At 38.5% G+C, this 16,382-nt stretch overlaps 1 protein-coding gene across 1 annotated transcript; it reads left to right on the forward strand.

The window, feature by feature from the left end:
* Positions 1 to 1,760: 1,760 nt before the first annotated feature.
* Positions 1,761 to 15,599, forward strand: LOC104599599 (putative ubiquitin-conjugating enzyme E2 38). Its single transcript, XM_019198123.2, has 8 exons — positions 1,761 to 2,203; positions 2,317 to 2,410; positions 9,623 to 9,760; positions 9,860 to 10,300; positions 12,600 to 12,663; positions 13,720 to 13,859; positions 13,947 to 14,258; positions 14,981 to 15,599. The coding sequence occupies exons 1-8, from the start codon at positions 2,160 to 2,162 to the stop codon at positions 15,341 to 15,343; spliced, it is 1,596 nt and encodes a 531-aa protein (XP_019053668.1). The 5' UTR covers positions 1,761 to 2,159; the 3' UTR covers positions 15,344 to 15,599.
* The last annotated feature ends 783 nt before the right edge of the window (positions 15,600 to 16,382 follow it).

Raw genomic sequence — 16,382 nt, forward strand, 5'->3', positions numbered from 1 at the left:
GCGGCTGAAAAATGCTGTGAGGTTAGTGTGAGAAGCAGATTCTAACTCCTCCGTCACTCTGTGGGACATATACATGGAGGATATCACAAATCCGTGAAAGGATCTGTTCCTCATAAATCGGCACCTCACAAACACATTCACTGTGCATTAGCAATATCTCCCATGAATATTCATTAATAAGTACAGGAAATGTTTCCTATGCATAGTAGAATGTGTGTATGAAACACCAGTGAGGTGCCAGATGTGAGGAGCAGATCCAGTCTCCACAAATCCCAAATCCCATATTGGATGTTTGATTGATTGTGTATATACACATGCAAGCTGTGCCTTTTTAATGCTATGTTGGAATCTACTTAATAACTGTACCCATCTCGTACGTGTATGACTTACCTTTTCACGCAGGATGTTGTAAAGTAAACCGACGTCAAGGGGGTCACCCCATTGTAACCATAATCACATGTGTTGCATAGTTGCCACCTGTCCTCTAATAAATCTTTTGGGCCCATTGTGATTTGGCCCGAGTTAGACAAACTTTGGGGGGGGGGGGGGGGGGGGGGGGGGGGGGGGGGGGGGGGGGGGGGGGGGAGGGGGGGTAGGTTATATGATTAAGAGTTTGAATCCTCTATCATCATCATCATCTAAGCGACTAAGCCTTATTTAAACTATATGAGTTACATCTTACATGATTCGTGTTTTGTCATTCTTATCTATTTAGTGCTCCAAATTTGACAAAAGTTATAGTACTGGCTGCCAACTTAACACTAATATTAATATTTGGTGGTTCTCTTGTCATTGTGCTACCAAACAGAATTTTCATTAGTCATTTGAGTGAGGGTGTTCAATAAAATATTTAACCCACGGTTTTCTCAATAATTCACATTGGAAGTACTATTATCAAAGATATTGGTACTACCTTCTACATCAAATTGACCAAATTGGTGTCCTACTTAACCAAACTACCCTTAACTATTTAATATTTAACCATAATAGTCATTTAACTAGGGTTGTTTTAGTGATTTACAATTAAAACAAAAGAAATATTGGACCTGTTTGTCTGGGTCCCCTTTCAACTTTTACCTCTCTCATCCAGTTAAAGCGTAATAATTAAAAAATTGTTGCCTTGTTGGGTATAGTCTTTTATACATGCTGATTTATGGCCCAAATCATAGTATCAGTTGATCCATCATCCATTCATCCATGTTGTGGTGGGCCTCAATTCTTGAAACAAGCGAAGGGCCCATCTCCGGCTAATTTGACTCCAAACCCAAAATATACAGCCCATCAAATAATGGTTAAATAAATACAAAACTCGAAAGCAGAGCACCAAAGCCTACTAAGGACAGTTGGGCCCACACAAGTTTAGACCCTTTCTGACCCATTTCCAAGAAAAAGAGGCATCTCACGTGCGGGTCACTGAATAAAATATGATCCACGTACCCCAGAATTTGGAAGGAAGACGTGTCGATATCTTGCAGATTTGGGCTCTGTTCTCTAGGCCTTCTCGTTGGATTACGTCCTACGCGAGAGAAATGGAATGCTGCTTCAGTGCTTCTCCTTGGAGGCCCACGATCCACGACGAGTTCCTCAGTTAAGTAATTATGATTTATTAATATCTGTTTATTTTGTTAACTAACACATCTCAGAGATAAATGTGGGTCAGGAAGCAATGATGGGGCAAATCTGTACTGGATAGATGTCAAATTGATCAGACGGTTAACGGAGTATGACCCACCAAAATTTTCCTTAAGCTACACGTGGCGTAGACAAGTCAGACCGTACTCCACAAGCTCAAAGGCGAGGCCATGGATTAGACTCTCGACAGTCGTAGAGGAAAAAGCAAAAGTTCTCGTCGCGTTTTGAGGGGTATTATTGGTAATTAAGAGTTGAAGACGGAGCAATTTGTTAGTATAATACGTCCCGCTATTTTCGCGTGGTGCGAGTAAGTCTACTTATTAAAAGGCGCGAATCGGAGAGAGAGAAAGGAGAGAAGAATTTTTAGAAGGGCAACAGAGAGTCCTCGTTCCCTCTCTTTCTTCGTTTTTATTCATTTTAGTTAACTGAAAAGGCAAGAAAAGGAGAATCAGAGTGGAAGTAGGAGAGACTGGGAAGGAGGAGCATACGGAGAGGGAGAAGTGCAAGACAAGAGGAGGCGATCGTTAATGGAGCAGGCGCCCTTGGCCAGACACGTCATTAGAAAATCCAAGTACCGGACCTTTTTTTTCTTTCCTTTCTTCTTTCTGGACTTCTGAATCTTGCGTTGGAAGTTTTCCCGTACTGTTCCGATTTTTGGTTTGTTTGGCGATAATTTGATTGCAGGCTCAGAGTAATGTCGGGCGGTAGTTCTTCACTTTTTGATCCCGACGTCATCGATATCACGCCGCCGGCTGCTCAAAAGCTCAAACATAACAAGGTGATATTTTCTTGATTAATCGTTTGAGAAATCTCCCTTTCTTTGTCTGTTTATTCTCTTGTCTGGTCGCTCTTATTGTTATACTGAGTTTCTTATTCCTGATTGTCATATGGAAAAAAAGAGTGGTCGATTTTGATTTTAGAGACAATTGAGTGTTCTGTGATTATTTTCATGGGTTCTGATGGTTCTGGTGGCTTCCTTCATTTTATATATTATATAATAGATATTGATCAGGAAGTAAGGAATTTTTTTTATCTATACGGTTCCTTTCTTTCTGTCGAAAGGGCTTAAATTTGGCTGTTATGGATACCTCAACTCAGATACGAGTATTTGTTTTCGCCGATTTGTGCTGTTATTAGTAATGTTGGTATTACTTATCGATAGACTTAGTTCTTGTTCCTCTGTTAATTAAGTTTCGGGAATGGGGATATTGCTTTCATGAGTAGAGTGTCGCAATCTAGACTATTAAGAGCCTACCATATTGGTTGTATGATAAGATAGATTAAGATTTGATTTTCAAATCCCATTATAATGGGTTATTGTGATGTATTGTATCTTATGCTAAAACTGCCTCGTTCTTTAAATTCGCACAGGAGGACTATTCGATAACTTAAATGCATGTTATTATGCTTTTTTCCCGTTTCCCTGATTTTAACCATATTTCAACAGAATATCTTCATTATCTCCAAGTAGTTGCTTACTGTTAAATGTTCATTAACAATTCCAGCTACACCAACTGTTTGAAATCTTGTTGCAGCCTCCGAAGAGCCCAGATAGCTAGGAGCCTGGGGCTATCATTAGGCAATGGCCTTTTTAAATTACACTCCTACATACTAGAATTAATTTGACTAATTTTGTCAACTATTGCAGCTGTTCCTAGATTCTTGTGAATATACTTACTGTAATTTTATTCCAACTTATCTTGTCCATCGCTCAAGGTGAGATGTGCAAGTTTAAGCAGTTCTTCATGAAATCTAAAACAATGGTGCTTTCACCATAAGTCATCTCGTTATTACACCTAAAAAATGATTCTTTCACCAAGTTTTGTTGGAACCTTGGAATCATGAAGCATGAATGCATTTTGAATTTCAACTAACAAATAGAGAATGCACTAGGAAAAATAGTCCAGTTAAAATGATATTGTTCTTTGAATAGTATTCCACAACATTAATTTTATTGGTTATTGAAGAAGTGCTTTTATGTTTTTAGTGTCACAGAGCTAACACAAGAAACTGAAGATGTTATTTTATTGAGTATTTGAGTTTGTCTGCATGCATGATTAATTATGCTTCAATACTGATGGAGATCTGTAGATTGTTGGGGATGCTATGTTTTGGGGTCTATTGGATGGCATGGGGTAGTGATTCTCTTCTGTGATGATTTTATTGCATGGATCAGTTTTTGCAATTCACTTTTAAAGGAGCCCATTTCTATTGGATAACCAGGTTAGTTTTACATAGGGCTGACTTTTGGTTGAGAAGAGCCTAATTTGATTGATTGGCTTCCTTTAGGTGTTTTGGTGGGTGCTGTTGGCTTTGGTATGACAGTCTGGTGGGTGGGTATCTAGTTCTAATTTGGGTGCTACACTGCTATTTGTTTTTGGAAAAGGATTCTTAGAGGCTTCTTGCTTTTTTTGTGTGTGCATGTATATGGTCATGAGGGAGTAAGCTTTTGGTTCTAATGAGTTGACAATGGATTAAAAAGGGATCTGAACTGGGAGGGAGTTTTAGTGTTCCAGTTTTGTCTTTTCTTTCTACAGATGTTAGTGTTCATGGGAGTTTTTCTAAGTTGCTTCTTTTACTCTTTAGGAAAAAAGGCCATTACCCAATGATGGTCCTAGCCATCCAGGATTGGAGGGATACGGACCTGTTCTTTAGCTCTTCTTTTGCACAAAATGGCCATTTTAGACTTGGAATCTTTGTTCTCTCACATTTCAGTCCAAGGTTTTGCCATGGCATCAAGCAATGGCCCCTAGGGAGAAAGTGTATTTTGTCGAATAGAGTCAAACTTTAAAAGGGCCATTGCTTAATGTGATGGATAAAATCTTGGGCTGAGAAGCATGAAATTACAGGTTTGATTCAAAGTGTTGCCAATTTTATGCTAATGTGCCAAGAAATGGCTTTCAGTAGGATGACCTTGGTAGTAGATAGTGCCAAGAAATTGGATTCTTTTGCCTACTTTTCTTAGACCAAATCAGTGATTTAAAAGGCGCGCCTAAGCGCACAGGCGAGGCGCATTTTGGGGTATGCACCTCACCCAGGTCCTAGGCACACCCCTTTCAAAAGGCGCACGCCTAGTGTGCCTAGGTGTGCGCCTGATGCACCTTACGCCTCAGCCCAGGCGTGCGCCTTTTAAAATTTTGCGCTTTTTGCCTTTTTTGAGTCTAATTGCTGGGTTTTACATGCTTGAAAATGCTTTATATGTTTCCATTTATTTTTAAATTTTCATTTGAATACGCTTTACATGTTTTATTTATGTATTTTAATTTTAGATAATTGGTTTTTTAAAACATTTTTTTTAATTTATGTTTATATTTTTTATTAACATTATGTTTAATATTTTTGAATCTTTTGCATTTTTTTGAATTTTCTGGCTTTTTTTATTTTTTAGCTTTTTTTTTGTAGTTTTGCACCTTTCTTAAAAAGGCACCCCTCGCCTAGCGCCTCAGGCGCAAATTGGCCCTTGTGCCTTTTTTGCGCCTTGTGCTTTTAAAACACTGGACCAAATTCTGTCAGTCATCTCAGGTTATTACTCAATGTAGTTAGTGTGTTGCCTAGGCATTTTGGAGGCCCATCACCTATGCATGTTGGAGGCTCATTGCCTAGGTGGGAGACTGGGAGTATGGATATATAAACATCTTAATAGGGGCAAACAACTATATTCTTTTCATAAAATGGTAATTTGGTATGAGTATGTAGCCCATTTTGGGTCAATAAAAATGTATGCAAAGCTAACACTCTTGATAACCTCCAAGAGAGGTGGCCTTATTGGTGTCTCTCACCAAACATTTGTTTCTTTTGTGTGGCAAATTTTGAAGCTATATTTCACTTGATAACATCAAGAATCAAAATATGGATATGATATGCCATATATGAAGCAAGCCATATCTGTATCAGTGTGCACAAATACTCATGGATACACCGATACATGCATATTTTAAAAGGCTTAAACCTTTAGGATGATTGATCCCATCCTTATAATTCTTTTAAAATATAAAAGTAAAAAAATAAAAAAATGGTGTATCAATACACACCGATACCCAACTTTTGCCATATTGATATTTTGATGTTTGAACTTCTTATGCTTATGCTACTAATATATGAGAATATGATATCTTTTTTCCTTGTTTGATGTTCGATAGACTCCTCTGGATTCTATGCAAGGGTTATTTAGTTCAACTCTCTTCACCCTCACTATGAAGTGAAGGATGATCTTGTTGTGATGTGCCAGGGCAGCTAGTTTATGGGAAGAGAGAAATAGCAGAATTTTTAAAGAGAAAGTTAAAAGCAATAAAGTGGTCATTTGCAAATATTAATTATACTAAGGGTACCACACTGAGTAGAAACCTTAAAGAAATTTGATTACATCATGACAGATGACATAATTAGAGATTGATCTCAAATGGCAAAAACATTGGTAATTAAATACATCTCACCCTTCCCCTTGTTGGTCTCTATCATTAGGGATGCATCAAATTGAACTTTGGTGGTTATAATCTTGGGAATTTGGGCCTATCTAAGTGGATTTTTCATAGATGATGCTGATGAGAATTTTAAAATAAGTAGGACCAAAACAAAATATATGCAATGTAAATTTAATAACAACAACAACAAGAAGGTATCTGATTTACTCGTAACTGTGGTGGTGTTTGGGACCATCGTCATTTTTTTGAGCAAATGGTGCCACACCAGATTTTGAGAAAAAGGCAAAAAACACATTGGCATATGCCGTTTAGTTGGCTGTTTTCTCAAAAAACAGTAAGAAAACGTTTTGCAATTTTCTCAAAACATTGCCCATCTTAAAAAATGCAATTTTGGTGCTTTTTCTTTCCACAAAGCATTTTCTGATATGGCTTCTATATGGTGTCGTTTCCTCAGGAAACAGCAATGGAACCAAATAGCACCATGAAAAAATGTTTCTCAAAAACTGCAAAAAACGCAATGGTCCCAAAACCCCCTATGTAGTGACACTGATGGAGTCGTCTACTCGTCTCAAGACACTGTTAGCAAGCAGCATAATGTCAATGCCGGTCAGAGAATTAGCTTGCAATTGGGGAGACTAGGGGTGGTAAATGGATGGATTGGGTTGGATGTGGATTTCAGATCAACCCATCCACCAAAGCACCAACCACCCACTAGGGTTAACAATGGACCGGATATTTGTCCAATTCGATCTAGTGCCATATGAGTTCATTACAGATGGACCAGGCCCAATCCAATCTGATGAATAGTTTGGACTGGACTGGTCCAACTCAATGTCTTATTGGACCGTCCAACCTGTTCAAATTGGTTTTAATTCAGATTGGGTCCAACCCAAACCCGGATATTGGTTCAACCCTACCCAGTCCACTATAAATCCATTACAGATGGACCAGGTCCAATCTAATCCAATAAATACTTTGGACCATTAAGTCTAGACAGGTCCAATTCAATATGTCTTATTGGACCCTGTTCAAATTGATTTTGATTTGGATGGGGCCAACCCAAACCTGGCCATTGACACCCCTACTACCCATATCCATTAATAAACCATTTTGACCAGGTTGGGTTGGAACCCAACCTAACCAACCCATTTTGACCCACTTAAATATTTAAATCCATGTGATTATTGCGTTGGTTCAACTAAATATACAAAATGGGACCCAATTTTAAAAAAAAAGGAGAGTGAGAAGAGAGAATATGAGAGGGAAGTGCTTAATGGCCATCCGTTACTTTGGCATGAGTGCTAAAGTGTCCCATGTGTCAAGGACACATGGCATAAGAAGGGTGCTGTTTGGCTGCAATTTGCCTAGCCTTCTGTTTCTAGCAGATCCAGACCCCTTGTAAATGTGGGGTTTAGAGGAGCATTCTCTAGTTGGTTAATTTGTTTTTCTTGGCTGTATTGCTTTGTGCGTTTGCAGCTGGTCCCCCTCATTCTAAAGCAGTGCACAAGGACAGCAAATGGGGTTTGTGGGGGAAGTGCCTTGATAGATCTTATTAAGATAAGAATTGGGCACTGGCCTTTGGCATGTGAAGAATTCAAAGGTGTTACTATGGATGAGCTAGTGAGAGGATGGCAGGTTGTGGCAGGGCATCAATCTAGAAGTCAACACTCAACAGAGACCAGTGGAATGGACAGCACCTGAGACCAGAAGGCTAAAACTCAAATTTGATGAATGCAGCCTAGGCAACCAAGGGGAATCTGGAATTGGAGGTGTTTGTTAGAGAAAGTAATAGCAACATTTGTCTCAGTTATTCTGGACCATTTGGGCATGGCATTCTTTAAAAGCAGAAATCTAGCCTTTTAAGGACTAACCTTATCTCCATGTTAGGGTGGAAGGATTTAGTAGTGGAGGGAGACTTTTAAACAGTTATAGAATGGATGCAAGCTGATGGGGATTCTCCTTGGAGTTACAGAGCACTAGTAAGATAGGCTCAAGCATTGGACAAACAATTGAACAGCTCATTCAAGTGGGTACCATGGTCTGCAACTTTGTTGGCTGATGCTCAGGCTAGAACACGGGTAATGAGGGATAATTTCCTATGGGGAACACCTAGACCGGGATTGGATGTGCAAAATTTTCTGTATCTAAATGTTTGTAGCTGTCTAGGATTGAGTTATACTTTTCCTTCCTACTCATACTTTCAGGTAGGAGGGAGTTTTTTCATGAATACAAATTACTGTTTTGATCAAAACAAAAGAAAGGAAAGTGTCTGCAGATAATTGCTATTAGATGTTTTTGTTACACAAGTGTATGCTTGTATTGTTCTGGAGGAAGTTTTGGAGGTGCATTTAGTCGGGGATTATATTGTCTTGTGGAATTGGAAACTAATGGTAGTTGGAACTTGGAAGCACAATCTAGTTATTTGAAAAGGCTGGGATGATAACTTGTGAAGAATTAGAAATGATGTGATGCATGCATAATAGAGTTATTCTTGGATTCAATATGGTAGAGTTAATTGGGGAGTGTGGGACTAGTGGAGGTAGAGGTGGAAAATCTATGCAGTTATGCCAATATTTTCCTTGCATATTGGTTTAACATTGAAAGAGTCCAGATTTAATTTTAATGTACTTACAATAGATCCACATGCTTTTGATCAGGAATTATGTTCTCCAGTGATTTAATTCCTTGGGAACATTGGTTATTGTACTATGATATCACTGGGCTATCAATTGCTCATCTTCAATTTTTTCAGGTTATTGATCTTTCTATGATTGTTACAAAATTGCATAGAAGTTCGGTACTTCTAAGTTTTTAGGCTTCCAATGTCTAAAACTTTGTGTGGGGTGTTCAACATTTGATGTAAGCCATGTTGATGGAGATAGGTGACAGTTTCTCAATAGAACTTGTTTAGCATTTTATTCATATATTCTGTATTGCTATGGAGTATGAAAACTAATAAGCTTATCTGCCTTTTTTCCTGTGAAATTGTTGATTTTTGTAGTTCTCTACTATAGAATGTGGTTACAGTTTCTCAGAATTGTGGGGATTCTAGCCTTTTGTCTGAAAGAGATCACTGAAAAGAGGTGCTGTTGTTGGAACTTTGCAGGAACAGAGTTCAAGTCTGTAATACTGGTTTACATGGATGTTATTCTTGGTGTTGTTCAGGTGTCTGAATTTAGTTGTTCTAGCCTCTAGGGTTGATCAGGGGCCTTCTCTCTCTTCTTCTTCTTCTTCTTTGGATTTTGTGTTGTTAAAATTTTGAAATTTAACACATCCTACACAAGTTGATAAAAATTTAAAATTTAACTTATCCTACACAAGTTGATAAATGCTGTTTAATTTGGTATGTTAAATTATAGCTGTTTCTAGGATTATGATTATTCATCTACCCAGAAGTTCCATAATACCCCTAAGATTATCTTTATGTTGAACAGAACCAGTTCAGTCTTTACTGCTAATACAATCTGTGCCATGTCTCCTAAATTTTCTTTAGGTTTTGAAGCTATTTTTCTTTGATGATGCATCATAAGTATAATCAGGAACAAGGTTGTGATGATCTCTGTTTCTAGGTTGTTCCCCATGACATAATTGAAATTGATGAGGATGAACCATCTGAACTTTTGACCTTCAAAGAGACAATTGACATGAGTAACAAGGGGAAGGGAAAGGCAATAAAAGATGGATATGACAACTGGAAACAAATCATGGTATACAATCACTACTCCCCACAAATAGCTTCACTAGCCACCATTTTCCTTCCAGTAATCCTCACACAAATTGCCATATAACTATGTTGAACTTTCCAGGATGCTTTGGCCAATGATATTGTGTACCCAGCGACTGCAACAGATCTTGGATTGATGAATGAAGTTCCTCCGTATCCTACAAGCAACTTTGGGCCACAATCACAGAATCCAGTCAATATAGATGATTTCGAGACTGATTTAACAGATTATTATGATGATGACTTGGTAGATTATGATGATAGTTTGACTTTGCAAGCTCAATTTGATGCCATGGACATCCCTCCTGGGGTAGAAGCATCAATCCCCTGGTTGGATGACCATTTAGAAGCTAAAAAGAAGGAAGCTACTACTAAAATAGTCCCTGGAATCTCAAGTTCTAGCAAGAAAGTGGAAGTGGAGGAAGATGAAGTTCTGAAGAAGTATAGACTATTCAAACGATTTGATACTGTTGAAAATTATTCAGACCATCACTATGTCAATAAAGGCTCAACAACAGAGAAGGTATTCTAGTTTGAGAAACAAACTTCTTCTTGTTCTGTCTTTAAATCTTTCCTGGTATAAGGATAACATATTCTTTTTGATAACTGTAAAGTAAAGTGATTTCATTAAAAATCAACTATAGAAACCCCGGTACAAAGAGAAATGAACAGAGGATATACAAAAAAACCAAAACAGCCCAGTACAGCCTCAATCCCCCAAACAAAAAACTACTCCTTACAAACAAAAAATTAAACTCAAAAAAAGCACTTGGATGTCTGCCTTTAAACAACAGGTGTATAGTCAGCTATGAGTGGATCATCCCCAGAATTTTCCTCAGAACATCTTTTGAGTATATAATTCCTTCAAATGATCTGTTATTTCTTTCACTCCACACACAGAACAGTTGCAGGAATAATGCTCCAAGCCACTTTTCCAGCTTTACTCAGACCATTCAGCCACCAAGCCTCTATGAGTCCCCTAACATCTGCTGGGAAACATAGCCTTAGCACCAAATAATTCCACTACTCTTAACCACATCTAGTGAGTAAAATTGCAGTGTAACATTAGATGACTTGATGATTCCACGTTCCCAATACATAGGGGACTTGCCATGTCCACCACTTCTAACCCTCTTTTGACAAAATTGTCTTTGGTTAGAATCTTATCCAGCACTGCTGACCAACAAAAAAAAAAGCTATCTTTGAAGGCACAGTTCTAACCCATATTCTTTGACTTGGGAAGGAGATAGCTTCCTCCTTTGTAACTGCTTTAAAAAACGAGTTTACAGAGAACACACCTGATTTCTCAAAGCTCCACACACTTTTATCTTCCTCTATTCCAGATATGTTCGAGTCATACTGAAGCTGGAGCAATCTGATTAGAGATGCCACCTCCCAATCATTTAAATTTCTCCTGAACTGAGGGTTCCAAGAGCAATGGCCATTCTGCCTTTCCAAACATTCAGCAACAGTTGCATTTTTGTTTGTGGTGATTTCAAACAGGTCCTGAAAAGCATTCTTTAAGGGGCCCTCTTCACACCAGTTATCCTTCCAAAAGAGAACCCTCCTACATTTCCCACTTTGTATTTTATTCCCTTGAAAAACTGGGGCTGGATTTTTTGTATGGCCTTCAAGTTTGAGCATATCCCTGCTACTTAGCCCATATTTGGCTACTATCAGCCTTCTCCATAAACCTTCTGTCTGTTCATTAAACCTCCATAGCCATTTACCAAGAAGAGCTGTGTTTACCTCTCTTACTGATCTGATCCCTAGGCCCCCATTTCTCTTTGAACAACAGATTTTCTTCCAATTCACCAAGTGGCATTTTCTTCCAGTTCTTCAAGATAGGTTCCCAAATAGATTTGGATTTACAACTTTCTCCCAGAGGCATGCCCAAGTATCTAGAAGGAAGCTTTCCGATTTTACATCCCCAGTCATCTGCCCATTCTTCCATGTTTAACACTTCCCCCATAGCCATTAATTCACTCTTCAAGATGTTGACATGCAAGCCTGATACCACCTCAAACCATCTTAATATTGCCTTCACATTCCAGATTTGTTCCCAAGAGGCGTCACAGAAAAATAATGTGCCATCTGCAAATTGAAGAAGAGCTATCTCCACCTCCCCACTGCCTACTTTAAAACCTTCCAGCATTCCTCCCAATTGTTCTCTTTCTACCATCCTGTACAGGGCTTCTGTCACACAAATGAACAGAAGAGGGGAGAGAGGGTCCCCTTGTCTCAGACCCCTAGAACTTCTAAACATTCCACAAGTGCTACCATTCACTTCTAAACGTTCCAAAATTAAACCTCTTCAGCATATAGTCAAGAAAATTCCAGTTTACATGGTCATATGCCTTCTCCATATCCACTTTGCATAACAGACCTGCTCTTCCACTTTTTCTCCTTGAATCTATTAACTCATTTGCAATGAGGACCCCATCCACTAGCATCCTGCCCCCTATAAAAGCTCCTTGAGATTCTGCAATCAGATTTGGCATCACCTTTGCACTTAAGCTAATATCTTGTACAAGCTACTAATTAGGTTAATTGATCTAAAATCTGCCAGCTTCACTGCCCCTTTCTTTTTCGGAACTAAGGTGATGAATGTGTGATTTAGGCTTCTTCTTAGAGAATCCCTTTCATGAAATTCACTTAACACATTCAACACGTTCATCTTCACAATTTCCCAACACTTCTTGTAAAACAGTATTGTGAACCCATCCAGATCTGGAGCCTTATCACCCTAAAACCCTTTTATCACTTCCCACACAAAACTTTTGATCAAGGGTAACATATTCTGTACTTTCTTTTTATGACAGCTAACAAGTGCTTGGACAAAGAAAATTCAGGAAGAGTGGAAGATCCTGGAAGCTGGTTTACCTGGTAAGTGGAAGAAAATTCAGTAAACAAGTGCTTGTATTAAAAGAATTTATATAGGCTATGTTGGGCATTGCTTATCTATAACTTGTCTGTGTATGGGTAAGGGGTTTTTTTCTCCTTATAACTTAATAGCTTTTATCCTTCATATGGATATGACCACCCATTTTACCAAATTACCAAACAACTATACAATATCTTTTCTCCTTATTCTGTCATTACACATCTTCTTTACTTTGCACCACCCTTTGTGATCTGCTTTCTTCAACCCCCCTTCCCCCCGCCCCCCTAAGAAAAAAAAACAAGAAAAGAAAAAAAGAGTTGCTCCAGAAAATAGCATAAGGAACAATAGTGGAAGATCAAGAGTCAGAACTCCACCAACTGATCAAATGACACCTGACACCTCCACCATGCGCAGATTTTACTCACTATGAAGACAAATGGAAGGACCTTCATCTAGGAAACCAATCACGTATGGGCCTTGATCTTATGAGGAACCTAGCTACACCAAAATGTGGCCAGACTCTGAGTTCAGCAATCCCTTTAGCAAGGCCATATAGAGGGACATCACCAATTATTTTCTTCTTTATGGTTCAACCTTGCCAAGGTTTTACAAAAGACCAGAATTTAAGCCACTGATCTACCATCCAACAGAGTAAAACTCAAATTGTTTCTCCCTACTCAAGTAAAGACAAGATAGAATCTAGGACGGAGCTCATTAAATTTTCAATTGCTTCTTCCTACATGGTTTAGCTCCTGTTTGGAAATGCTTATTTTTAAGCACTTATATGTGTGCTGGAAATAAGCCTAAATAAGTGTTTTTTCAGGAAATAAGCCCGTTTTAAATAAGCCAAAATTTTGCCTTTTTTTCAAGCTCATTTTTTTGTGTTTCTGGCCCGGCCTGTCATGAAATTTTTGATATACCTATACGACCCCCATTTGAAAGAAGCATTTTTTCACCAAACACTCAGTGCCATTCCTATAAGCACTTATTTTTCCAATAAGCACTCCCAAATGGCAGCAGGAACTTATCTGTTTTTTATTTTGTATTAATTTTGACAGATGCAATATTTGTAAGAGTATATGAAGCGAGGATGGATCTCTTGAGGGCTGTCATTGTGGGAGCTGCAGGAACTCCATATCATGATGGTCTCTTCTTCTTTGATGTTTTCTTTCCTTCCAGATATCCTAGTATTCCACCGGTATGTTTTTGACGAAAAAATGATCACTATGAGATCTCTTACAAAAAAAAGTAAAGGGAAACTGGATCTGTTTTTTGTTGCTGTCAGGAGGTGTACTACCATTCTGGAGGGCTCCGATTGAACCCAAACTTGTACAATTGCGGTAAAGTCTGCCTCAGCCTTCTGAACACTTGGCATGGGAGCAAGAATGAGAGATGGGACCCGAAGAAATCAACTGCACTACAAGTTCTGGTATCTATCCAAGCTTTGGTTCTTAATGCGAAACCCTACTTCAATGAGCCTGGATTTGCATCTACAGCTGGGCAGCCATATGCCGAACAGATGTCCCTTGAGTATAGTGAGAATGCATTTATCCTTTCATGCAGGACAATGTTATACTCGCTAAGAAATCCACCAAAGGTATGACCATTGCACTAACTATGCTCAGTAATCCTGTTTTTTGCTCCACGACAAGGAAGCCTGGTCTATGAAGACAGAATATGAGCATAATTCTCCCTTTGACATGAGTTTAGGGTAAGGTTGGCGCCCTAGGCAACCTGGGCAGACAATCTTGGACTGTATATGCATGTCCCTGTGTTATATAATGTATCATGTTTATTTAATTGTTATTAATAATGCAATCTTGGATTACTACAAACAAATTAAATTGATATTATCAGCATATTGAGCCCTTAACCATGAATACTTGAATAGAAGAATATTAACATGATCAAGGAAGATCAAACGCTTAAGATTAAGCTGATATTGACCTCAGCCCAGTGCAACTCAAACTTGCTTCAAGTTGCATTCCCTATTTGTTATTGAACTCGAGCTATAGAACCGTAGCACTTGACCTTTTAATATCAGATTGCCCCCTACCTGGACTAAAAGCTCACCTCTGTGTCAGCCATTAGTCATCAACCTGGTGATGAAAATTTGTGCTGTGTTACATCACAGATATGAGATCTTAGTAACATCCATTTGTGTATTGGATGGACAGACAGTGGACCATGCGGATTTTAAATTGTGACACTCGCATTTGCATTTGAGCTTCTGGGACTGTGATGTGTATTTGACTCTTCCTTTTCCATTTGTGTTTCTCGGACTAGACTATAATCTGAACCACTGGACTCTTTCTGCAGCATTTTGAGGACTATGTGAAAGGGCATTTCCGCAAAAATGCACTTTATATTCTGGTGGCTTGTAAAGCATATATGCATGGTGCTCAAGTAGGGTGTCTTGTTGGAGGAGGAATACAGGACGTTGACCAGGGTGACAAGAGCTGTTCAATGAATTTTAGGAAAAATGTGGCTGATATTGTGAAGTTGCTTGTTCCGGCGTTCTCCAGAAATGGAAGCAAGAACTGTGAGCAGTTCCTTCCTTCGATAGACAATAGCAAGGAGGGACAGAACAAAATACCAAGTTTGGTGGGACAGAGTACAGCACTAACGTTGGCACTGCCTAATGCCTCTAATCCAACACTAAGTTGGGGATTGCATATTTAAAGCTAGGATCTAGTTTGGGTAAATGGAACTGAGGTCAGTTTGCATGAAAGGGCATTCACTTGGATGTCCCAGTTTTTGATGGAATAGGTTGTTGGCAAATACTCTGAGCATATAATTATAATTAACTTGTAAATACGTGTAGATATGGCAGAAGTCGCAGCGTCTTTCTGGTTATTACATACATATTAGGATTTGTGGGATGTTGCAAACATGCAATTATTCTGGATTAATTTATAAATTCAGCACTTTTTTTTTATCTAATTCCATCTTATTGCTTGCTTAAAATTTCTGATGCACATTAGCAAAAAATGCATGGAATCTAGGAACATACTGATGCATCACAGATTTCTGACATGGCCATTTCTGTAAACACTTCATTTTTAAACAGATGGTGGCCTAATCTAGAGAGAGAAAAACAGTTGTTAATGAAGTGACTAATTTTTCTAACTTGATGAATCAGTGTTTTCTACTTCACATTATTGGACCGGCAGCTGGTTCGACCCATATGAATATAGCAAGCATCAACATAGATAGCTCATAGGTCCAAAAAAACTCTCCAAGGGCACAAATTATCTTTTACCTCAAACCGCTTTTCTCAGAGGCATGTTTCATGCCAAGCAGCAGGCAAGTTCCAGTTGACACGCATCAATCTAGTTGACGATGAATTTAAATCCAATTTATACAATTCTTTTTGCATTTAAAAAAGCTATTTGTAGAGGAATTATCATTTACTTTGGTCCAACCAGGAGCACAAAACTTTAGCCAGACCGGGAATAAAAAAAGATTACTCATCTATCACCGTATCACGTGGCCAACCCTAGGGCTGCAAATGGTATCCGATTATCTGATTTTGAATTTGAATTTGATGCTATTTAGGGGCGATCTGAATTCGATCGGTTTATAATTGAATATTCGATCCTATTGTATTATACTTATCATTGAAGTTGGTATTGATGTTGTATTTTCACTAAATTGTTATATGTTCAAGTTTTATACAAGTATTTTTTTAATTCATTTGCTTACAAAGAATAATAATATA

This window comes from Nelumbo nucifera, chromosome 1, assembly GCF_055504915.1.
Source record: "Nelumbo nucifera cultivar China Antique chromosome 1, China Antique-T2T, whole genome shotgun sequence".
Classification (NCBI taxonomy): Eukaryota; Viridiplantae; Streptophyta; class Magnoliopsida; order Proteales; family Nelumbonaceae; genus Nelumbo; species Nelumbo nucifera.

What these genes read in the sequence shown, in the direction of transcription:
- LOC104599599 (XM_019198123.2), top strand. Translation starts at nt 2,160, where the DNA reads ATGGAGCAGGCGCCCTTGGCCAGACACGTCATTAGAAAATCCAA. An exon ending in CCTGGAAGCTGGTTTACCTG is followed by an intron (nt 12,664 to 13,719) that starts GTAAGTGGAAGA and finishes TAATTTTGACAG; the next exon opens with ATGCAATATTTGTAAGAGTA. An exon ending in CGCTAAGAAATCCACCAAAG is followed by an intron (nt 14,259 to 14,980) that starts GTATGACCATTG and finishes CTCTTTCTGCAG; the next exon opens with CATTTTGAGGACTATGTGAA.